We start from the raw sequence: 26,815 nt of genomic DNA, 5'->3' as shown, positions 1-26,815 counted from the left end.
CTAAGTTGTGTGCACACATACCTGGTTTAAAAGGAGCACATAGCCTAGTAACTGTGCACACAATTTGTGTTTTCAGAATTCTAATTTACAGTCACCTTTTGAATGTCCCCAGTTAGTTTAAGGGGTGCATTGCTGAAGTGGTTAATTCACTAGATAACCGCACTCTAAGAGAACACTAGCTTATAAGATTAAGAAAGTTGTTCTCCCACTTCAAAAAGGTTTCGGTAGTACTACATATGGTCCACTTTTCAGTCACCTGTGCTTCAAGAAGGTGAGAATACCAGTTGAAAAGATCCAGTTGCATTTAACCGAGATAGTAACTAGCCTGTGAATATTACATATGCGGGAATGTGTTCTAAGTTTAAGGAATAAAGGATGAAAGGAAATATGATAAACATTAGTAAAGAGATTTTAAATTGTAGGATAGTGAGATTTTTCAGTTATGGCTTGAAGGATGGAACTTGATCATTTGGGTAAGTTGGCTAGCAGTGTGATTAAGAAACATGAGGTTCAGGTTCTTGAGTGTGAAATGAGCTGCTGTTGACTGAATTTGACAGGCAGAAGGATTTATATAAGTCTGAACTGCACTTAAATGGATTTGGAGTTAGGTGTCTGGAGAGAGCTTTGTTCAATGAGAATAAAAGTACAGTCAGGATAGTTAATGCTATTTGGCTGGATATGTGCTAGTGCAGACACCCCACAAGGTGGATTGAGTGAGTGAGAATGACCAAAGTCTGGCATGCATCTAGTCTCTTAAGCAATAGTATTGAATTGGGTAGTTAATGCAAGGTGTAAAGGTAGATGGGGACCTGAGGAGATGCTATAGCATTTGTATATTAATGCTAGACATATCTGGAAAGGATTTTTTTGGTATTGGTTAGTGCAACCTTGCCAAAAAAATAAAGGCATTAGTGAGGCTTGTACAATAATGCCTATAATTTACTATATTTTTGCATTCTGCAGAGATAAAATGTGAGGGGTTTAGTATTTCAAAAAAGTGGCAGTTCATTTGAGGCCATCTAGTGTGAGATAAAGCTAATAGGACAAAATATGCAATCCTTTCTTTTAGTGTTTAAATGAAGACACACTATGCAGTTGGTTGCAGCTGCTGCCAATGCCTGACCACTGGATGTAAGCCATGTATCAGCAAATTAGCACAAGTGCTTATTGAGTAAGTAACTATACTGCTCAAAACAATTGGGTTATTTTGGTTTTCTTGTAAATTATAGTTATAAAAATAATTTACAAATGCAACACAATTTGTAATAAATATCGATTATTTAAACAATATCTAATCAATAACACCCTGTCCATAAGTAAGAAATATTTATTCATGTATAAAGTACCCAATAGTTATAATTATCTGCAGAAATTTATAACTATCTGACAAACTAAAATATCTCCTAATTGTTTTGAGCAGTGTACAATTATGGAGGCATAGATTGGAAGCGGGGGAAAGATCACCTGTCAAGGAAATGGTGTTTGGAAACCTAAGAGAATTGCTTGAAGCAGCAAGTGATGGAGGAAATGTGGAGTATGAGAGTGGACCTGGGCATATGATCAGATCTGTCCGTAACCAAGGTGGCTGTATTTCTTCCATATGGAGAGAGGGATGTGGTCTTAACTTAGAGGATTGTGAAACATGGCATTTTCAGTTAAGAACGGGTGTATGTGGAAATAGCTTGAAACAGTGCCATGGCATTAGAATCTGGAAGAGAAAGATTAGCAGTGCATGGAAGATATTCTAGAGGTATCTGAAGGAAAGTATCAGACTATATATCCAAGGGCAGGAGGATAAATTAAGCAGGAGTTAATGAGCAAGTGGTATCATTAAGGAACTACAAATATATATGATCAGAAGTATCCGGACAACCCCGGATACTTCTGATCCTCTAAACTGATGTCACTATGACCTCACTGGTATAAAAGGATGCACGGAGCTGTGTTTTTCAGTGATAAGAAGTAAGAGCAGAATGGGTAGGTCAAGGGAGCTCAGTGGCTTTGAACGTAGACTAGTTATTGGTTGCCAGACCAGTAAGAAATCTGTCAGACATTCAACCCTCCTCAAATTGCCCAAGTCAACAGTTGATGTGATTGTGAAGTGGAAACGTGAAGGCACAGCCATGGTCAGGTAGGCTGTGTTTAATGACAGACAGGGACTGTCGAGCATTGAAGGTGGTTCATGGAAATCGCCAGGCATAGTGAAACAATCACCCGTGAGTTCCACAGTGCTACTAACTGTCCAGCCAGCACCATGACTGTGCATTGAGAGTTAAGAGGAATGGGATTCCATGGTCAAGCAGCTGCCCATAAACCAAACATTTCTCCTGTGAATGCTAAGCATTGCCCACAAGGAAGTAAAGAGCAACGCCACTGGACAGTGCACAACTGGAAATGTGTGATTTGGAGTGATGAATCACGCTTTACTATGTGGCAGTCTGTTGGAAGCGTCTGTTTGTAGCGAACGCCTGGAGAAAGATTCTGCAAGCGTGTGTAGTGCTAACAGTGAAATTTGGAGGAAGTGGTGTTACAGTGTGGGGATGTTTTTCATGGAATGGGCTTGGCCCTCTCGTAATACTACATGGAAATCTAAATGCAGAAGGATACAAGGACATTTTGACCTGTTGCATACTGTCTATGGTAGAAGATCCATTCGGTGATGACTTGTCTGTATTATCAGCATGACAATGCTACCTGCCATAAAGCAAGGTCTGTGAGGGAATGGTTTGTGGACAATAGCATTCCAGAAATGGACTTCAGCCCTGACCCAAATCTTATAGAACACCTTTTAGGATGAATTAGAATGCCAACTTTGCTCTAGGCTCCCAACGACCCACACCACAAACTGCTCTGGCTGCAGCTCTCAGGAAGAATCGGCTGCCATTCCTCCAGAGAGGTTCCAACACCTAGTAGAAAGTCTCCACGGCAGAGTTAGAGCTGTCATAGAAGCAAAGGGTGGACCCACCCTGTATTAATGTCCACTACTGGAAAGTGTGTCACAGGCAAAGTCTGATTATAGGTGTCTGGATACTTTTGATCAGATGGTGTATAATAAAATTTTACTGTTGAATCTATCTAAGGAATGAAAAAAGAAAAATTGTGGAAGATACATTAGAAGAGTGATTAGAAAACGTGTGAGCAGTAAAAGACTTGAAAGTTGACCAGCATGGCAAAGAATGCAAAACTTGATTATGGAAAGAAATTAGCTGAGCAGATCAAAGGCATTCCCAAAGAGTTCTTTTGCTATGTAGCAAATAAAAGGAAGAATGACTATGAAAGGATAATTTTATTGAATGCTGATGTTGGCAATGTGATAAGCAGTTAATGACATGCAATAAGAACCGATGAGAATAGAGGTTGAATTGAAAATACAGGCAACCCTCGGTTTATGCCTATTCACAATAACGCTGGATGCCTGCGCATGCTTTCTTACTGTAGTGTGGTCTGACTGAGAAACGATGCTAGCAGGCACTCCAGTGTTTGCCGAGCTACTACGACGTATATGTATCAAACCTAGTTTTACTGTTGAACCTACCTAATTGTTCTATTTAATTTTTTTTTACATACATATTTAAATTGATAAAGTATGTAATTGCATACCATGTCTGATAAAAGAAGTGCAGAAAAGTTAGCAGAACTTGGTGTTAAGAAGGTGCAGAAATCAATCGCACTTGAAAAGAAGATGGAGGTGATTCAAAGAATGGAATATGGGCAGACATTAGCCTCCATCGACTGTTACTACAATTATGAAAAATCCAGATAGAATAAAACAGTCTGCGTAACAATCTGTGGCTGTACTAAATGCAAAACATGTAAGTTATAGCATGGGTAAACTTCATGAAAAAAATGGAAAAATTATCATTATGGGTGGATGACTTGAATAAAAAAACATTCCTCTGATGCAGGCTGTTATAACTGAGAAAGCAAAAACAATTTTTGAGGATCTTAAACAGACAGATGGAGGCGAAGAAACATTTTCAGGAAGCAAAGGTTGGTTCATGAGATTTAAGTCTCGATGTAAGTGCCATAGTGTCAAATTATGTGGTGAGGCAGCTGCTGCTTTTCCTAAAGAATTTCAAGACTGTAGAACAAGGAAGTTATCCTCCTGATCTCATTTTTAATGTTGATGAGACTGGTCTATTGGTAAAAGTTGCCATCATGCACCTTCATTTCCTGTGAAGAATGTTCCGCTCCAGGTTTTAAAGCTGCAAAAGATAGACTTGCGCTTTTGTTGGGTGCAAATGTCTCTGGAAAACTTTGAAGCTTAAACCAATGTTGGTGTACCATTCACAGACACCATGTACCTTCAAGGGTCTAAAAGCCATGCTGCCAGTCTATTGGAAATGTAACAAGAAAGCTTGGGTTGCGCAAGACGTTTTTATAAATTGGTACACAAATTATTTTTGTCCTACCATGCTTTGCTTCTGTAAAGAAAATCATTTGCCAGCCAAGGCATTGCTTCTCTGGATAATGCCCCTGGACATCCTCAAAACCTTGAAGTAAGAACACCATTGGATGTCAAGATTGTTTACATGTCCCCAAACACATCGCATTTGCAACTGATGGATCAAGGAGGGATTACAATCTTCAAAGCCTATTACCTCTGTATAACATTTATGGAAATAGTAAGAGTCGTGGACACTTCAGGAAAAACTGTTAAAGACTATTGGCAGTCATTAACATCAAGGCAGCTTAGAACGAAGTGTCAGCAAAGTGTTTAAAAGGAGCATGGCAAAAACTTCTTCCCGCATTTATGCAAGAGGAGAATGTTATTGATGTTACCAAGCTTGCGCAAGAGGTCTGATTGGACGATATTACAGCTGAAGATGTGACAGAAGTCTTAGAAAGCCATGATAAACTGGTTTCCAATGAAGACTTAAAAGAATTATCCCAACCATTAAGTCAACATGCAAAGGAGGAGAAAGAAAACAAGGAAAGTCCTCTGAGAGATATAAAAATGGCAGATTTACAGCGTATCCTTGCAAGTATAGAGACACTGACTGATTAACTCTGTGTGCAGAACATAACTTTGTACCTTCTATTAAAACAGAGTTTGTTTTATGCTGATTCTGTTTATGCCTATTTTTTCAGGAACGGAAATGAGGTGCAAACTGAGGGCTCCCTGTACTTAGCATATTGCAGAATTTGTGCAAAGTATTACTGTGGTTTAGAAAGGATATCAGCTCCAAGAATGCACAAAGGAATTGGCAATATCTGTGACTAGACTGTTTATTTTGAATCAGCTGTGATAGTCCCAAGAAAGTGGAAGGAGGGTAAAATAGTTCTTTTGCATAATAGAAGCTTCAAGACTGGAGTATCTCAGTTGTGGTGGTAAAATTTGGTCACAGACAGATTTCATTAATTGACAGATAAGAATGCTATTCTGTGGAGGCAGCATGGCTTGGCAAAAGGTCAGTCATTTGTTAGTAATCTATTCTTTTTACCCTTAAAGAGTAATCTACTCTTTTCTGGGACTACTCAGTTGGATAAAGAGAATGAACTTGATGCTGAATTTTGCAAAATCATTTAATAGGATACCACATTGAATTGTTTCTCAAATTGAAACAGATGGGAATTGATAGGAAACTGGTGTGATATGAATTAGAGTAGCTGATGGACTGATGACCAAAAATAGTATATGGAGGTTTAGAATCCAGGAGAAAACAAGTGGTTGTTGCAAGGCTTTGTCTGAACTACTACTGTTTAATTTGTAAATAAATGATTTGAAAGGAAATGTTCAATTGTTTGTTGATGAAGCAAAATTGGCTAGGGGAATGATTAATCATTTGAAAGCTTGCAGGATTTAAATAGTTGTATGTATGGGCAAAAAATAATGGGTATCAGTTTAATGTGAGGAAAGTCCAGAATTGAAGGTTGGTTGTAAATAGAGAATTGAAATTCAGTGGGTATGTTGCTAAGCAGCGAGGGTAGCTCATAGGATTACTTGTGTTGTTAAAGAACACACAAGATAAGGAAGTTGTCATTCCTCTTTAAGACCTTGATACATCCACATCTGGATTACTGTGCTCAGGTCTGGTCACTCACCACCACTTCCTTCACATGAGGAAGTGGTGAGGAAGATCCAGAGACTAATGACCAAGAGAGTGAGTGGTGAATTTAATGTGTCCTGTGATGTTAGATTCAGGGTCTGCAGGTTGTGAAAGTTGGTTGATTAAGAAGAAAAGAGGGGATAGGTTGCTACAGGGAATAAAAATGAATAATGTATATGGAGGTTTAGAATCCAGGAGAAAACAAGTGGTTGTTGCAAGGCTTTGTCTGAACTACTACTGTTTAATTTGTAAATAAATGATTTGAAAGGAAATGTTCAATTGTTTGTTGATGAAGCAAAATTGGCTAGGGGAATGATTAATCATTTGAAAGCTTGCAGGATTTAAATAGTTGTATGTATGGGCAAAAAATAATGGGTATCAGTTTAATGTGAGGAAAGTCCAGAATTGAAGGTTGGTTGTAAATAGAGAATTGAAATTCAGTGGGTATGTTGCTAAGCAGCGAGGGTAGCTCATAGGATTACTTGTGTTGTTAAAGAACACACAAGATAAGGAAGTTGTCATTCCTCTTTAAGACCTTGATACATCCACATCTGGATTACTGTGCTCAGGTCTGGTCACTCACCACCACTTCCTTCACATGAGGAAGTGGTGAGGAAGATCCAGAGACTAATGACCAAGAGAGTGAGTGGTGAATTTAATGTGTCCTGTGATGTTAGATTCAGGGTCTGCAGGTTGTGAAAGTTGGTTGATTAAGAAGAAAAGAGGGGATAGGTTGCTACAGGGAATAATGATTCCCTGTTGCAACTTTTATAATAATAAATTTGAGAACCATCTTGAAGTGCCATGCAACGCTAAGTGCAAACCTCAGACCAATGTGCCTCTTATTAGTAGACATGGACAATTTTACTAACTACAATCATATTCAGCATTTAATGTTTCATACTTAGCTGCAGCTATATGAATCTCATTTCTGATTAGATCATTGCTTATTTGCATAATTTTGATTTTCATTCCTTCACATTATTACTACTACTACAGGTGTGTCTATGGGGTCAGCAGACATTGTGGGAGACCCTATATTGACACACTAGCCATTATTCACACAAAACCTATCATCTCTTCTTAAACTCATTCACAGATGAAGTACTCGCATCCACCTCTGGCAATGCATTCCACCCATCCACAACCATCCAAGCAAAAAAAATTAGTCCTAACACTTTTGTTAACCACATTTTTACACAATTTCCAGGGTGATCACTCATTCTCTCTCCTCCTGCACTGTACTGAAAAATCATCACTATCAAACCCCTTTAATAACTTATTTGTCATATCTGGATACTTCACCAAGGAATCCAGGTGACCAGACATATATGCAATAGCCCAAATGTGGGACTTATTAATGCTTTATAAAGTGGAACAATAACTTCACTATTTATGCTTGTCAGCTGTTTTTCAACCATGTAATTTATGCTGTTTTGGCCACTTTTGCAATAGGCCCTTTAAACTTCAATTCTCTTTTCACAGTCACCAAGTTCTCTACCTTGTCAACTTGTTGCAGTTAATTTCCATCAGTATAGTATGTGATCTCAAAGTGTACCTTACACTTAGCCATATGTTAAATTGGCAGCCATTTAACTTTACCTATATTGCCAGCGTCTGCGTGGTTAGCCTAGTGGCTATGTGCTTCTCAAACGTACTCCTGGGGAAGGAGTGTCCTAGGTTTGACTCCCCTCTATGACATGAGGAGCTTAAAGATCTTTTTCAGCCAAACCCAAGTTGGCTGGTCTTGGGCATGGACAGAAAGGTTTTTTCCACCAGTTCATCTGGAGTTTTTCATCACACAAGCAGGCAAACCGGCCCCATGAACACACAGGCTACAGTCATAGGATATAGTACAGCAATGAAGACAACAGGAAACCAGTCATTTCCCTAGACAGTTTCATATATAACTGTCTCTAAACAGCCAAAAGGCTATAACCACAACAACATATTGCCAACATATTTAAGTCATCCCTCAAGATCTCTACATCACCTTCATTGACTGACTCTTCCCAGTTTTGCATCATCAGCAAATAAGATATTTTCTGTCACATGATTTCTAGTATCATTAATGTACAAATTGAACAGAGAACCAAGTATTGAGCCTTGAGGTACACCCACTAGTCACATTTTCTCAATATTTTTTGGAAAGTATTAGAAATTGATCAAGAATCAAATCTGTCCTTCATTATTGAATAATTCACTTGCATTTGATCACTAACTGTAATAACTTATTTTTAGACATGGCTTATCCTTTTTCATTTGAAATATTGTTAAAAATATGTAGTAATGTCACATTGAATGGTGATAATGGAGAGTTTACTAAATTATGTAGCATCATAATTTAAATCTTATTTTATAAAACAATTGTTTTTCATATTTACTGGTTGATATTAACTCGATTTTGTTCCTTTTGCCAGCATATGAGCACATCTGAAGAAGCTAGTGCTGCTATAAGATCGCTGAACAATTATATCCTCATGGGATCATGTCTAACTGTTCAGGTAATAAGGATTTTATTCTATGCGTTTTCTATTTTTAAATGGACTTGCATTTACTGAACTTTAGAACTTTATTTACAGTAAATTAGAACATCTAACCTAACATCCATCATCTTGTTTTAATCCCCGCTTCATCCTGAACATGGGCTCTGGTGTCATCTAACTTCTTATACTTGTCAGATTTTTATTATAGTTCTTTCTGTAGGTTTAATTTGCTTTATATATAATTATTATATTACAAACTGATACTGACAGTGGGCATAAATCAATCGTTCATTTGCTGCTTTCTCTTGTGCAACTTTCGATATATGCAGAGAAGTCATGATAAAATTATTTCATGTAACAACAGTGAGCATAACTATATTTTACTATCCTTATAGTTGAATGCGATTCATAAATCCATACCAGAATTGTCATCTTCGTGATTTTCATAAGCATTACTAGCCATTAAATCTGATTAGTACTTGAAGGAGGGAGTTTAGATTCTATTATATTGCTTCTAAATGAAGATATTTTCCACCATCCAAATCAGTAGCTTGAGAAAATATCTTTTGTTATACCTGTTTACCACCTTTCCTTTGAATCAGTCAATTTATCCTTATTAATTTGCTCCCTTTTATACTAAATTTTTACCGCTGGTATTAGTAGAAATAATTCTGGATTAGTAATTATAGTCGGGATGATTGCTCCCTCCCTCTTTATGCTTGTGTAAACGTATGTTTATTTTCTTATGTAATATCTCTATCTTTATTCTAATGCGCTTTTTCTCTCTTACTCACTCTACTGCGTTTTATGTTTGTCCACCTTCCATATTTATTAGCTGTATGCCAATGAACACTGAAAATTTATTTGGAAGACTGTGCCATCAGTATATCAAATATTCGGTATAAGACTCAATAAAACTTCCGGTGGATCTCTCTCTTAAGAGTAAAACTTCCCCCAACAAAGTTTACATAAACAGTCATGGTTCATAAGTAACGAAACTGCGCTTTATTGCCTTAATTTTCCCTCCCTCACAAGTCTGATTTATTTAGGAACAGTGCAGTTGTAAAATAAAGGATCAGGCACCACTCTTTTAACAAATAATTAAAACACATTTATTTACATTAAATTGAAATATACATGAATCAAGACAGGGAGATTGCTTTCTCTACCCATCTATAAAATCTTTAGCATAAGATTAAAACCCTTTCATTTCAACACTAAATAACATCTTTAACTCAAAACTTATTTACTCTCTGCTTAAAAATTCAACTTATTAAACTTCTAGTTTACTTGCAAAGAGGTTAGCTAACTCTGTTAAGTTATTTTTACAGATTTTGTATCAACTTCTAACATGCTAATTGACTCTCTTATGGACACTTGTAATTACTAATAAATTAACTCTTCACAGTCCATATACAATATATCTCCTAGATCAGTGGTGGCGAATCTTTTTATGTCCGCATGCCAAAAGTTTACAAATCGAGTTGCTAACATGCCGGTGCGTGCCAAAAATTTACAAATCAAGTTGCTGACGTGCCCAGCAAGTCAGCAACTAATTAATAGAACATTAATTAATGCAATTAATTGCAGAATTTTATTGAGACAAGTGTAAAAATTAACATAGAATTTCATGAATATGAAATAATTTGACATACACATTGTCGTATGCAAATCAATATCAACCGTTTATTAATTTATCAATATCAATTTATTAATGAGATTTTTGCTGTTGTACATTAGATGCCAAATGCTTTATATCAGGTTCATATTTTGTCATTTAGTAACACATACACAGAACTAGATTCATCAGTCATTCTATTTCTTAAGCTGTCTTTTCTAAAAGTCATTTAGAAAAATAATGACTCACAAGTATATGTAGAGGAGAAAATTGATAATATACCCATCGTTAGTTTTTTTAAACAACAAAAGGTTTCAGGAATGGCATTCCAGGTTCTCAATATTTCCTCTTCTGCATTCTTTTTAATTGCTCCCAATAATCGATCATTTTCCATTATTTCCAAGTCATTTCTCAAATCGACAAACTTTTGTTGGACTAGATTGAAAATCAGTTAGTTGCATTTCTATATCTTCCAAATTCAGCCACTTGAAAATCTCCAAATTGAGTTTATCTGTTGGCGTTGTGTCTGGATGCAAAATAAATTTTAATGTCTCTGCAAATTGCCTGAACTACGTAAATCTTGAAGAAAATTTGTTGAGTATCGACTGAATAACTGTAGAAAACTCTTTTGTCAATTTAACTTGATCTGTTTTTTCATGGGATTCTAGATCTGCAAAGAATTTTTTTTTTTTTTTGGAAAATATCGGAAGGTATTGGAAATAACGTCACGATTAAAAATTGGTAATTTAGCTTCGAATGCTTTGATTAAATCAAACATGACAATAATTGTCTTGTTAACGCCTTGCAGTTTAACATTTAATTCATTTAAATGTAAACACAAATCAGTAAAAAAACATCAATTTTGAAAGCCATTCGACGTTCATTAATTGATTGTATTTTTCAACGATTTTCTCATTATGTAAAAAAAAGTCTGACTTCATCTAAACACTCAACAAATCTTTGAAGAACTTTCCCACGACTTAACCATCGTACGTTGTTGTACATAAGTAAACCATTGTACACAGAGTTTATCTCACTTAATAATTCGATAAATTTTTCTTTATTTAAAGCACGTGCTGATATAAAATTGACCAATTTTGTTACAATGCTCGTAATATCTTCCAGGGGCTTGAAACTAGCCTTTGCGCATAAAACCTGCTGATGTATAATACAATGAAAACCCAGAGCTGAATGTCCAATACGTTTTGGTAAATAAATTGACGAATTTTCCTCTCCAGTTACTGCGAGCACCATCAGTAGTTACTGATACAATTTTGGAGGGATCTCTTTCAGCAAGTGCATTTACAGCTGCCTTGCAAATATCTATTCCTTTTGTTGTTGCTAATGATGTTAAACTTATCAATTCTTCTTTGATGTTATTCCCAACACAATAACGAATAAAAATTGCTAAACAAGCTGATCCAGTTATGTCAGTACTCTCATTAAGACAATGAGAAATTAAACCAGAAGATTTTATATCTGTTTTTTGCTGATGAGTTATATTTTTAGCCATTTCTATGATTCTATCTTTCACCATGTTTCTAGCCAAAGGGATATTTTTTCCTTGTTTTCAAAATCTTGAGAACTGGTGCGCATTTCAACCATGCTTCTTTTATATATACCCATCACTAAAAGATTTCCCATATTTGGCAATTACATTTGAAGCAAAAAAACTAACAACAGTTATGTTTGAATGATTGCCAATAAATTTCATTAGGGTTGTTGATTGGATATTCCTATTTTTAATTGCCCGAGCAATAAATTCTTTCTGTTCGTCCTTGCTTTTCTCAAGGAGCGATTTATGGTTTGTCTCATAATGCTGTTTTACTGGAACAAATCTGAAAACAAACCCCAACTCAACATCACCAGAGTTAAAGATTGGTACTATCAACGTAAGAAGCCTGAATGGCAAAGAAATGGAGCTAGCTGAGGAATTAGATAAGTACCAGATCGACATAATAGGGGTGACTGAAACAAAAAAGACCAAAACTGGTGAGATCTTTCTGAGCAATAAATACAAAATGTTATATTCAGGCAATGACAATCAAGGAAAACAAGGAGTAGCCATAGTATTCAACACAAAATACGAGGCTAATCTTCTTGAATGGCAGTCAGTCTCAAGTAGAGTAATGTGGGCAAATATGAGAATGGGGAACTGGACAATGAGACTTATTTGTGCCTATGGTCCCACAGAAGGTTCTACTAAGGTAGAAGTGGAGGAATTTTTTGAGGCTTCAGAAAAAGCAACTGACACAATGAAAAAGGAAAAGTTGGTCCTTGTTGGGGATCTAAATAGTAGAGTAGGAAATGATTGTGAGACATACAAAAATATTTTGGGAAAATTTGGAGAAAAGAGCAAAGCTAATAATAATGGCAAATATCTGTTGGATTTCTGCTCAGGACATGGACTGGTTATTACTAACACCATGTTCCAACATGAAAATGTGCACAAATTCACATGGAGAGAAGAGGCTAGGAATAAGAAAAGTCTCATTGACTATGTTATTGTTGATAGTGATGTTTTCTCCCTGGTGCAGGACACCAGAGTGTACAGAGGATTTGAAATTGGAAGTGATTACTATTTAGTCTTGAGCAGGATAAAATTGAATTTCATATTGAAAAGAATAACATGTAAGAAAGTTTTAAAGCGAATAAAAGTTGAGCAGCTCTCAGATGTGAACTGTAGACTAAAATACAGAAATATTATTGAAAAGAAAATGAAAGAGTTTGAGAACAGGAATCAAACCTTGGAGATTCAGTGGCAAACTCTGAAGGAAACATTGATTGATTCTGCCAGAGAGGCATGTGGTGAGGTTGTGTGCAAGGATAAAAAAATTAGAACTCCCTGGTGGACACAGGAAGTCAAAGAGGCAGTGAAGGAAAAGAAGAAAGCATATCAAAAGTTCCTGGCAAATAATAAGTCAGCTTTTACTCTTACAGAATACAGAGACAAATGTAAGAGAGCTAAACAGTGTGTAAAACTAGCTAAACAAAAGTCATGGGAGGACTTTGGCAAGAATATAGAAAATAAATATCAAGAAGGTGGCAAAATATTCTGGAGGTTGTTGAAGAAGCTTAGGAATGGAGGAAAGAGTGCTGTAAAAGGAATTAGAGATGATAAAGGTGAAATGAAAACAGGAGAAAAAGATATCCTTGAAGTATGGAGTAATTACTTTGAAAAACTGCTAAATGAAACAAGCAGTGATGACAGCACAGTGGTAAAAAACACTGACCAGGCATGCAGTCAGGAATACATATCCATACTTGAAGTAGAAAAAGCCATCAAAGGCTTGAAATGTGGAAAGACAGCAGGAGTAGATGATATTCGACCAGAAATGCTGAAGTATGGTGGTATAAGAGTCTTACAGTGGCTGCACTGCATAGTTCAGAAAGCCTGGACAGAGGGACGAATTCCCGATGATTGGAGTAGAGCTCTCATAGTACCCATATATAAAAAGGGAAATAAAACTGAATGTGAGAATTACAGAGGTATTTCCCTACTGAGTGTTCCTGGCAAGATCTATGCAAGTATACTTGAGAAACGGTTGAGAAAAATTGTGGAAGAAAAGCTTGGTGAAGAACAAGCTGGATTCAGGCCAAATAGAGGCTGTCAGGATCAGATCTTCACTTTACGACAAATAGTCGAGAAAGCATGGGAATATAACAAAGATATGTATTTAAGTTTTGTCGATTTGGAAAAGGCATATGACAAGGTGCCAAGAGAGAAGCTATTCAATACGCTGCAGTTATATGGTGTCAATGGGGCATTATATCAAGCAATACTTAGTCTTTATTTGAGTTGCAAGTCAGCAGTTAGAATTGAAGGAAGTACAGGAAGATGGTTTAATGTTAAATCTGGTGTGAGACAAGGATGTACATTATCCCCTCTATTATTCATTATCTATATGGATCACATTATGAAGGAATGTGGTATTCAACCTGATATCAAAATTGGAGATGTTAATGTCAGCTCTTTGCTTTATGTGGATGATGTTATACTTCTAAATAAATCTGCTACAAGTCTGCAAGATTCTCTGACTAAATTGAATAGCTGTTGTAATAGATATGGTATGAAGGTCAGCAATAAAAAGACAAAGACAATGAAAATAGGCAGAATCATTGAAAATGTCAACTGTGTTGTGAATGGAGAACCAGTGGAACAAGTAAAACATTTCAGCTACTTAGGCACAATTTTTACTGAAGATGGTAAACTAAATATAGAAATAGACAACAGAATCAGCAAAGCTGGTATCGTGGGAAGTCAATTGAATAAATTCATATGGAATAAGAAAGAAATTAGTCGGAACACTAAATTAGCTGTATACAAGACTGTGTTCAAACCAATTTTAACTTATGGATCTGAGAGCTGGGTCAGAAGTAAAACACTTGACCAAAGACTAGAGACCGCAGATATGAGAGTCCTGAGAAAGATTAGTGCCGTGAACAGATGGCATCAATGGCAATATCATATTAAAAATGAGGATATTAGGAAAGAACTTGACATTGTCAGCATCCAGGAATGCGTTAGCAGAGCTAATCTCAGATGGTATGGTCACGTAAATAGAATGGGAGAGGAAAGATTAGCAAAACAAGTGTTCTCTGCCAGGTTGGCAGGAAAACGACCCAGAGGAAGACCAAGATATAGGTGGATTGATATGGTACAAAGTGCCTTAGACGATAGAAATATAAGATCTGATAATGTTGGAGTCTTGACAAGTAACAGACTGATTTGGAGGAAAATTGTAGATAGGAAGTTAGTAATGATGTAATTTTTTTCATGTAGTACTGTCATATCCTGTACACCCCTTGAGGGTACATGACAGGAATTTGATGATGATGATGATGCTGTTTTACTGACGACATTCTGCACACAACTGTCCCGGAACATGAAACGCATTGCTTTGTCTTTATTAATCATGTCATACTCTTCAGTCCACCAGCTTTGGAACTCTCTGCTGCTTGACTGTGATAATTTTTGTTTTTTATTTTCGCCAGCCATGTTCAGTAGAACTGTAACAAAATAATTCTCTACTTGAATCAAATGCATTTTTTATAGTTTCAAAACAATCAATGTTATTATATGCCTAAATTAAATTATCTTTTATAATTCCCATTTACAGTACCAAAAACAAAACAGTGCACATACACAACAATAATGCACTTGCCGCTGCTTATTTCTGCCTACTGGCGGATGCGCTGTGCAAAATGTATAATGAACGCATGTGCGATTAGAAAAGGGAAAAGTCAGGGAATCCTAACGATCAGTCGTTCTGAATTCTTTTTCTATAAGAATTTTTATTTATTCTTACTGTATTAGAGGGCTCAGTCCCAATAAACTTGCTCATAAATACGATTTCCATTTTTTTTTAAAGTTCATACATTAAACTAACAAGTATTAATATTATATAAATTAAGTGGATATTAAATCCAACATTATTTCAAAGCTGCCTACAGTAACTATAGAATTTTCTTGGGAAATTTGACCAGCGAATTTACGGGCATACACTCGCCGCCAATACTATCAGTTGCTGCAGCAGTTAGGGCAACTCGTAGTATTGCGGCGAGTGTTCCCGTAAGATCTCGGGTCAAATTTCGCACAAAACGTCTATAGTTTCTGTAGTCGGCTTTGAAATAATGTTGGATTTAATATCCACTTAATTTATAATTTTGTATCGCCTTTTGGCTATTCATTTTATTAAATAAGTATTAATAATTATGTCATAATCATAAAGAGTATTAATACACTTAATGTATACGGTGTAGCATGTTGACAAATATAAAAGTACGCATTTAAATTAGTTATCAATCACAGGACTAATGCTACAATATTGTAGTTTCATTGACATATCCCATTCTGATCACCAAAAATTTATAATATTATTCAGTATAAAATTGATTATTGTATTATTAAATTGATTTTAATCGTGTTGGTTTGAAAGAGAAAAAAAAAACGATAGTGAGAAAAATATTTATGCATTGTAACTCACCATAGAAGTTAAGCGGAGCAGGGGAAGCAGCAGAAGGATGTCGGCGAACGCTTACCGTTGAATATAACTTGCCCTCGCGTATAACTGGCTACCCCCTGATTTCACTTTACGAAAAAAGACATTAAAAGTTTTGCTTATATATACCTCTCGCACAAAAAACAACACGCCCTTCCCAACATCCATTATATACTGTAGATGCAAGAAAAAAAAATAGTTTTATTGTATCCCTGAATAAGGTATAGAGGCTTTTACAGTCTATGTAATATATTTCTCAACAAATAGTGCAATTGGAGACAGCTGGAATAAAAATGGCACTAACTAATGAATCACATGTCCCCTATCATAGAAATGCTGTATAGACTCGAGCAAAACCATATGTTGCACCGAAACACAGTATCTAACTAAAACTATTGTCCAATTTTTCAATTGCATGAAATAAGTGTTTGTTCGATTACATTTGAAATTCTCGATGTCATTATGACAGATCACAAATGCTAACTTCAAATAAAACTCTACCACGAATTGAAACATGCCATGTAATGCATGCTTGTGTGAGTTCCCCTTCCAGCTCAAACGCAAACAAGCAGCAATAAAAATCAACCAAGCGTTGAAACTTTGTGTGAGTTGAGCCCTCTGGTAATGAGAAGTTCTGTCGGAACGATAAACGACACCCCGTCGTTAATGTCTTAAAACTAAGAAAACTATAATGAATGTGACAGTTGCAGATGTTATGGAATTCAGTTGAAGAGAATTAGCATTTCAACTCAAAAATTGTCAGTTCGTTTGTCTTTGGGTTGCGTGATCTTTTGTTAATACCGCACCAATCAAATTCATGTCTTCATAGCTGCTCTCTCCTGTAAAACAAAATTTAACTTAAACATATTGTAACAATTTAAAAAAAATGTGGAATAATTTATAAGCATATAAAAGGATATATGTAAATCGTTGACGTGTCAGCAAAATTCTCGGGCGAGCCATAGGTTCGCCACCACATTTTCTAGATTATAAGAGAAAATATACAAAAGGATGTAACTTACAGGGGCTCTGTATCACACATTCAGTCAAGAGTCTTTTACTAAAGTCTTTATGGCTTTTCTTTAATCTTGAGTCATAGGCTTCCTTCAGGAAGATCTTGCTTCAGCAGTATCACGTCGGTATGTTAGCAGGCTTATTTACTGCAGTCTGTGGTAATCAAATAGCACATATAGAAGGTTTCAGCTTACGGGCAAATTCTCCTTTGGATCCTTACTTTGGGAACTTCTGCTTCTAACTGCCGACACCAATGTCTGTAATTGCCGCCAACTGGCTCTGGCTCTTATCGGTAACAGTGCTTCGCCTTTGCTCTCCTCTATGGAACTGGGGCCTTGCCTTTCCTCATTCTTTGCTGCCACTGCGTTGATTCGGACTCCGCATATAGTCTCAGCTCGCTTCCGTTCCAGTTCCAACCTCTTGATGACTCTCTTGACGTCTGGAAGCTCTTATGCTCGGCTCAGTCTCCTTTTATTTTGTGATCTTTTTGCCTTGCACTAAGGGTAGTAACCCCCTAAGAATTCGGCATGACTCTTTCATCTTATTTTTAGTTTAACCTGCTCTTTGTTCTTCTCCGTGCAATCTATTTAATCGTATTTTGCCAGGCACGGAAACTTGTATCTAAAACTAGTAAATCTCTTTGTGATACTTTGCTTCTCCTTTCGGACTGCGGAAACTTCTCTAAACTTAGCGGTACTCTTAGATACTATCTTTAAAGGTGTTAGCACAGAGCTTGTAAGCAACTCATATATACAAAACTAGTAAACAACTTTTCCTGTGCTCTTACGCATAACTATATACGTCATTCCCCAATGGCATTCTTTATTTTTGACGTTAAAACAGTAAATACATTCACTTCCCTCAGGGTTAACTACATCAATATTTTGCAAAATGTACATAGAAACAGACAAGGTATTTACAGTTCTCATGAGACTTGACCTATGTAAAAAATCAATGTAAAGCACTTTGATATTTTTAAGCTACATAGTTTTTTACAGCTCCCTCCCTCTTTAGGTTTGAATGGGTGTATTGTTAGATCGTAATTTCTTCTCAATCACATTTTATTGTCTTATAACTCTCTCTGGTTAGTATTTAATTGGTTGTAGGCTGATATATCAATTGAATATGAAGAAAATTTATGTTATACTGCACCACTCCATATTCTGAATTGCAAGAGCAACTTAGATAAATCAACCTTCAACTATACTTGTGTTTGCATGAAGCAATGGTTGACTGTATACCTAGAGTCTGAATAATAAATCAAGTAGGGGTTAAATGGATGAATAACACCAAAAAGAAACAACTATGGAGGGAATTTAAGGAGAAAGGCGACTGGCAAGCACATGAACGACATAAAGCACAGGCCAGAAGGGTAACGAGTGTGGTAAGAAAAGCAAAAAAGGATTACGAAAGAACATTGACCATGCAGGCTAAAGAGAATCCTAAACAGTTTTTTCGATATGTTGCAAGTAAAAGAAAAAATGTATATGGCAGAATGATTTTAAAGAATGCCAATGGCGGGGAGGTAACCAAATCAGTTGATATAGTTGAATTACTGAGTGAGCACTTTACAAGAATATATCTTCCAGGTGGTGACATTGCAGAAATGAATGAACCAATAGATTATACGGGAATTGTTGTGAATAAAGTGGAGGTGAATAGTCTATTGCAAAACCTCAATGTCATTACATCTGTGGGATTGGATGGTATACTAGCTCGTGTCGTACGTGAATCAGCTAAAGAATTGTCAGTACCCTTGACCATTTTGCTTAATTTGAGTCTCGGGTCTGGGTTAGTTCCGAGGGGGTGGAAAGAGGGGAAAATAGTTTCACTGCATAAAGGAGGTTCCGAATTACCGACAAATTAGCATATCAGGAATCGTTGTCAAGGTCTTGGAGAAACTAGTCAAGAGAAGAATACAGGATTGGATAGATGAAAATGGGATACTGTATGTGGGACATGTTTTTGTGAAGGGTAGATCATGCCTCAGTAACTTGCTCACGTTTTATAACACAGTGACAGCTGAACTGGATTAGGGTAATGGGTTTACAGTGATTTTACTGGACCTTGCCAAGGCCTTGGACAGGCTACCACATAGAACTTTAATCAGTAAACTGGAGCAGATGGGGATGGATATAGGGTTGGTGAGATGGATAGGAGGGTGGTTAATGGAGAGATATCAGAGTGGTTTATTCAGGAGTGGAGTCTAAAAGACGGCTTGTGACTAGTGGTGTGCCGCAGGGTTCTGTCTTGGACCACTACTTTTCAATTTGTTCATTAACGATATAGGAAAGGATCTGAGAGGAAGTGTTCACTTGTTTGCTGATGATGCAAAGTTGGGTAGAGCAATTGTGAGTGCACAGGATTTCAAAATTTTGCAAGATGATTTGGATAGTTTGGAGGACTGGGCTAGGGAAAATGGATGTCAATTTAATGTGGCAAAGTGTAAGGTTATACATTTTGGAGTGAAAAGATTAGCAGCAGTATATCACATTGATGGAACTGTACTCCAGGAGATTGAGGCCAGGGATTTGGGAGTGTTGGTGGATAGGAAGTTGAAGTTTAGGGGGCACATTGCAAAAGTGGCCAAATCAGCTCATCAAATCACTTGGTTGCTGAAGAATACGTTGACAAGCAGAGACAAGCAGGTTATTGTTCCTCTGTATCGAGCCTTGATAAGACCCATCTCGACTACTGTGCCCAGATTTGGTCACCTAGGTTTCTTCTTGATGGGGAGGAGGTGGAGAGATCCAGAGGCGAGTGACCAAGATATATAGCAGGTCTGTGGAATAAACCTTATGAGAACAGGTTGAGGATCTGTGGGTTGCAAAAATTGGTTGATAGGCAGAAAAGGAGTGATATGATTGAGGCATTCAAATTACTGAAGGGTTTCTATAAGATTAATCCAAAAAATATTTTTGAGAATTGGACTGGTGGTGGGAGGACTAGGGGCCATACATGGAAGCTGGGCAAGAATGTGGTTAACAAGGGTGTTAGAGCTAGGTTTTTTACTTGGAGAGTGGTGAATGAGTGGAATGAGCTGCCAGAGTCTGTTGTGGGTGCTATGACCATGAATGAGTTCAAGATGAGGTATGATAGATACTGTGTGAATGTTGAATAGTTGTTCTTGACATGATGTTAAGGCCTCCCTCGATGAAGTCTGACTCTTTGGAGTTGCCTGAAATAATAATAATGTTAGGTTATCATAAGCTGATTTTAGGCAGAGGTTTTTATTTTTATTACATAGGGTTCCTGCTGAGATTCGTATTATTTTAATGAGTGGTGGAATGAAACAATCAGGCAAATACAAGATTCAATTCAAACAAAATTATTTAATGCAGTGTCACATAAATTACAACAAATATGCTTCTCAATATTCTCATTCAGTCAATGAACACTTAATTCAATAAAATAGCATGTCAATTGAAGAGGGAAAAGTCTTAGCACATCACACATTAAATCTTGACTCGCTGAATGCAACAACTAGGAACAATTTATTTTCGGCGGAATTAATTTTCGTTACTTCTCACTAAGTATAGTATAGGTAATCTTACCAGAATATAGCTTCATCACATCTTAAAGAGATCGAACAACAATTTTTAAAGTCCTTGCTGACTTTTACTTTGTAGTAACACAAACTTAAAAGAATCTTCCATTTCCGCGACTGATTTATAGACTTGGGAGAATATAACCTTTATGCACTTGGTTTAAATTATCCACCTATTTCTTCTTTTCTTATACGTATTAATCTATTTCTAGCACTATTTCACTCTTAGGCATTAGGAAGTTTTGGTCAAATCCAACTCATGAAAAGGCAAGTTAAATTGCCAAGCAATTCCTTGTCCTTTAAATTCCGTTTTTGGCACGTCAAAATTCCCCTCCAGTCTCCAGCTACTGTTCTCTATACTCCCCTATTCGATTCTCTCTTTACTTTCGTTTTCGTATCCACTCCTTTTTCCCACCAAAAACTGGTTCTCACCAGTTTAGCTCACATCAAACTTGCCTTTTCCTTCGTATATACGTTCACTCTCCAGCACGCACTAGGAGAAATTTGCATGTTTTCTCATAACCAATCAAATGATACCACAAAGCATCTTGTGGATATATTAAAATTACATATATTAGTTTCTTATATTATGATTAAAGGAATAAAGTAAATAAAATAATTGACACTTTAATATAGAGCCTTTTCATATCTATAATATGTTTTAAAATCACATAAATAAAATTAACTAACAACACTTAAAAGGAATTACATGACTAATATTTTATAAGCAGGAAACTAACAGAATAAATTTACATAAGTCCTGCTTATTTAATATGATATGGTAGATGATGTTAATTATGAATGAAGTATTATTATTATAAATATCTTCATTCACAATTTAACAGTATGACCTTAAATCTTGCATATGTATTTGAAAGGCCTGAAATAATTGTTTTTTTTTACAATTACAAAAAACGAGAAACTTGTGCTAGTATTTTCAATACATTGGGTAAATAATTCAGAACCATTTGCTTTAGAATTGTTTATGCAGATAGTGCAGGAACATAAGCCACATAAAAGGGTTCCTATGCTTCTCACAAAAAAGAAAATCTTTAATACACCACTTTGTTTAGAGGTGCTGGTGTTAAAGGCACAGAAAAACAAATTGGGAGAGTTTATTAAGCAGTAAAAAATAACTACATAAACTTGTTCATGTTGTAAGCTGTAGCACTGAAATTTTTGTTTTCAAGAGGTACAATATTGAACTCAGTTTTAGAAACTTAAACTATCCTTCTTTTTGAAAGAGAGACCTGAATATTCAGAAAAATCTGAGCTCCTGAATCCACAAATCAAAATTGAACATTGCATGTGATTTATATAAACTTATTCAGTTCATCATTGCACTGCCTGTTTACCAGCTTTTTGTTTTATTCAGTTTATTTCATAGTGAACTTGCCATTTTCATTGAAAATTGTCTATTAACGGAAATGTTTTTACTTGTTTAGTTGGTTTCCTGATGTTTTGCTATTCCTTCCTATTTTCATAGCCAATTTTTTTTTATTGCTGATTTTCATACCAAATCTATTTATATTTTAAGGTATTGTTGACTTACTGGATTTATTTAAGAGTATGTCATCTCTATATAATAAAAATCTGAGGGGAAGAACACTTCCAATTTTGACTTATGCCACATTCATTCATAATGTGGTGATCCATATAGATTTTAACAGTGGAGATGTGCACCCTTGTCTCATGCCTGATTTTTATGTGAAACATCTTCCTATCCTTCCATTGCTTAATAGTTAATTCTGACTACTGACACACATAATTGTACTGTTTTGAACAGTTTTTCTCTTGGGACCTTGTCATGCCTTTTCCAGATTTCTAGAACTTAAATAGATCCTTGTTACTCCCATGATTTCTCATCTTTTTGTGTTGGAGTAAAATCTAATTCTCCCATTCCCTATTTGACCTGAACCAAGTTTGTGCTTAGTTTCTTTTCCATGGTTTTTCTTAGTTGCTTCTCAAATATGTTTGCATATGAGCTCTGTTCCATTTATCTTACAACTTTCTGAATTATATAGTGCAATTGCTAGGGAAAGTTTTATACTGTTTTGAGCATATCTGAACAAATATAATCTAGCTGCCTTTCTGCACTTTGAGTTTTTGATAGAAAAAAAAAAAACTATGTAAAATCTTTATGTACTCTTGATTTTATTTTTAACACCATTGTCACTTGTTCCATTTAGTAATCTTTCAAGTAATTACTTCAGACACGTAAATATCTATTATCAGTTTTCATATCACCTTAAAATTGGTGACATGGAGTGTCATCAATTTTAAAGGAGTGGGTGGTGTACAGGAACCTGAACAATATATACATGAAAACATAAGGTAAAAGTATTATTTATTAAATATACTGCCATATATTTCAGTATGAAATTAACAGACCATTGTCAGTGGCTTAAAAGACAGTTGTTACAAAGTAAAATGCAAACAATTGATTTCTACGAAATAGTCGTGTGATGTTAAATCGGCAATAGCTTTGTTTTCACTGAAGAAAACAATGTAAAATAAATTGCATATATATAGGCTTTATTTTATAATTAACTAATGATCTGTTATTCAAATCAAACTTTCCCATATTTTTGTTAAGGATAGGCAATCATATTAGGGAGTGGCCATAGGATCATTTTAATGAATGCAGATGAAAATGGTCAAGAATAGTTGTTATTGAATGTTCACTTTGCAAGGCTGTATCATCTAGGTTGAGATAATGGCAGTTTATGAGAATAGATAAATTAGTTTTGCATTGGCTATGTAATTCAGGTGTAGTCAATTCAAGTGAATTCGGGCATGTCAGTTTAAAAAGATGAATTTTAAAACAATGAAAATTTTCCTGTTAAGTGATAAAGGAATGATTTCTGTTTGCCCTGGCTGGTTGAAATTAATGTGATCTCTACCCTCCAATCTACAGAACCACAAATCTGAATCCCACTATGATATAGATATTTCTTGAATGTCTTTAGGTTGTAGATGATTATTCACCTTGTATAAAACTACTTTGCTTATTAAAAGCCTGAAGTGGCTTTTAAAAGGTCTGTTTTTCTTTCTGAAACTTCCAGATTATATAACTTTTAGTCCACCCACAGCACTCAAATATACTGTAAGCTTTACCCTCTCATTTGAATTGCTAGGTGCTCATAAATTTATCAAAAATCTAGTCACTCCATGTTGCTTAATCATTTAAGAGTTTCAAAACAGGAATTGGCATTAAGTATCATAAAAACAACAGAACTGGATGCTGATCTATCAAGTACATTACATCAAGACTTGCTGTACATGGTTATTAATTTTTCAAAAAATGCTGGCATTAAAGCATTTGAAAAAAGCAACATAAATCTTGATTTAAAAAAAAAAAACTTTGTTAGAATGATCTAAGATAAATACAACCAGATTACCTGCTGACAATTGGGTTGTGAATGAACTTAGCTGGCCGTCCTCTAACTGAAGATGAAACTGAATGTATTAGCACGAGTTCATAAGCTTCATTTTAGAGTTCATTTTATTCAAACTTATTCCTTATTTAAATTTTTTTGCCAGGGCGAACAGCGAAAAGTCAGCTACTGGAACAAATCTGAAAACAAACCCCAACTCAACATCACTAGAGTTAAAGATCGGTACTATCAACGTAAGAAGCCTGAATGGCAAAGAAATGGAGCTAGCTGAGGAATTAGATAAGTACCAGATCGACATAATAGGGGTGACTGAAACAAAAAAGACCAAAACTGGTGAGATCTTTCTGAGCAATAAATACAAAATGTTATATTCAGGCAATAACAATCAAGGAAAAGGAGTAGCCATAGTATTCAACACAAAATACGAGGCTAATCTTCTTGAATGGCAGTCAGTCTCAAGTAGAGTAATGTGGGCAAATATGAGAATGGGGAACTGGACAATGAGACTTATTTGTGCCTATGGTCCCACAGAAGGTTCTACTAAGGTAGAAGTGGAGGAATTTTTTGAGGCTTTAGAAAAAGCAACTGACACAATGAAAAAGGAAAAGTTGGTCCTTGTTGGGATCTAAATAGTAGAGTAGGAAATGATTGTGAGACATACAAAAATATTTTGGGAAAATTTGGAGAAAAGAGCAAAGCTAATAATAATGGCAAATATCTGTTGGATTTCTGCTCAGGACATGGACTGGTTATTACTAACACCATGTTCCAACATAAAAATGTGCACAAATTCACATGGAGAGAAGAGGCTAGGAATAAGAAAAGTCTCATTGACTATGTTATTGTTGATAGTGATGTTTTCTCCCTGGTGCAGGACACCAGAGTGTACAGAGGATTTGAAATTGGAAGTGATCACTATTTAGTCTTGAGCAGGATAAAATTGAATTTCATATTGAAAAGAATAACATGTAAGAAAGTTTTAAAGCGAATAAAAGTTGAGCAGCTCTCCGATGTAAACTGTAGACTAAAATACAGAAATATTATTGAAAAGAAAATGAAAGAGTTTGAGAACAGGAATCAAACCTTGGAGATTCAGTGGCAAACTCTAAAGGAAACATTGATTGATTCTGCCAGAGAGGCATGTGGTGAGGTTGTGTGCAAAGATAAAAAAATCAGAACTCCCTGGTGGACACAGGAAGTTAAAGAGGCAGTGAAGGAAAAGAAGAAAGCATATCAAAAGTTCCTGGCAAATAAGTCAGCTTTTACTCTTACAGAATACAGAGACAAATGTAAGAAAGCTAAACAGTGTGTAAAACTAGCTAAACAAAAGTCATGGGAGGACTTTGGCAAGAATATAGAAAATAAATATCAAGAAGGTGGCAAAATATTCTGGAGGTTGTTGAAGAAGCTTAGGAATGGAGGAAAGAGTGCTGTAAAAGGAATTAGAGATGATAAAGGTGAAATGAAAACAGGAGAAAAAGATATCCTTGAAGTATGGAGTAATTACTTTGAAAAACTGCTAAATGAAACAAGCAGTGATAAAAAAACACTGACCAGGCATGCAGTCAGGAATACATATTCATACTTGAAGTAGAAAAAGCCATCAAAGGCTTGAAATGTGGAAAGGCAGCAGGAGTAGATGATATTCGACCAGAAATGCTGAAGTATGGTGGTATAAGAGTCTTACAGTGGCTGCACTGCATAGTTCAGAAAGCCTGGACAGAGGGACGAATTCCCGATGATTGGAGTAGAGCTCTCATAGTACCCATATATAAAAAGGGAAATAAAACTGAATGTGAGAATTACAGAGGTATTTCCCTACTGAGTGTTCCTGGCAAGATCTATGCAAGTATACTTGAGAAACGGTTGAGAAGAATTGTGGAAGAAAAGCTTGGTGAAGAACAAGCTGGATTCAGGCCAAATAAAGGCTGTCAGGATCAGATCTTCACTTTACAACAAATAGTCGAGAAAGCATGGGAATATAACAAAGATATGTATTTAAGTTTTGTCGATTTGGAAAAGGCATATGACAAGGTGCCAAGAGAGAAGCTATTCAATACGCTGCAGTTATATGGTGTCAATGGGGCATTATATCAAGCAATACTTAGTCTTTATTTGAGTTGTGAGTCTGCAGTTAGAATTGAAGGAAGTACAGGAAGATGGTTTAATGTTAAATCTGGTGTGAGACAAGGATGTACGTTATCCCCTCTGTTATTCATTATCTATATGGATCACATTATGAAGGAATGTGGTATTAAACCTGATATCAAAATTGGAGATGTTAATGTCAGCTCTTTGCTTTATGCGGATGATGTTATACTTCTAAATAAATCCGCTACAAGTCTGCAAGATTCTGGCCAAATAGAGGCTGTCAGGATCAGATCTTCACTTTACGACAAATAGTCGAGAAAGCATGGGAATATAACAAAGATCTGTATTTAAGTTTTGTCGATTTGGAAAAGGCATATGACAAGGTGCCAAGAGAGAAGCTATTCAATACGCTGCAGTTATATGGTGTCAATGGGGCATTATATCAAGCAATACTTAGTCTTTATTTGAGTTGTGAGTCTGCAGTTAGAATTGAAGGAAGTACAGGAAGATGGTTTAATGTTAAATCTGGTGTGAGACAAGGATGTACGTTATCCCCTCTGTTATTCATTATCTATATGGATCACATTATGAAGGAATGTGGTATTAAAC

The 26,815-nt window shown here is 35.9% G+C and overlaps 1 protein-coding gene across 3 annotated transcripts in view; it reads left to right on the top strand.

Moving 5' to 3' along the window:
* Positions 1-26,815, top strand: part of LOC150093655 (uncharacterized) — a 234,499-nt gene that overhangs the window by 127,463 nt on the left and 80,221 nt on the right. For all 3 annotated transcript variants that reach the window (XM_090412701.1, XM_090412703.1, XM_090412702.1), the window contains exon 5: positions 8,471-8,554. In XM_090412701.1, coding sequence (XP_090268827.1) covers positions 8,471-8,554 — 84 coding nt within the window. The remainder of the gene's footprint in view (positions 1-8,470; positions 8,555-26,815) is intronic.

This window comes from Typopeltis vanoorti, chromosome 23 (genome assembly GCF_054136105.1).
Source record: "Typopeltis vanoorti isolate ZY-2024b chromosome 23, IOZ_Tvanoo_1.0, whole genome shotgun sequence".
Taxonomy (NCBI): Eukaryota; Metazoa; Arthropoda; class Arachnida; order Uropygi; family Thelyphonidae; genus Typopeltis; species Typopeltis vanoorti.
Note: the sequence above shows the minus strand (reverse complement) of the source record. Positions and strands in the feature narration are given on the sequence as shown.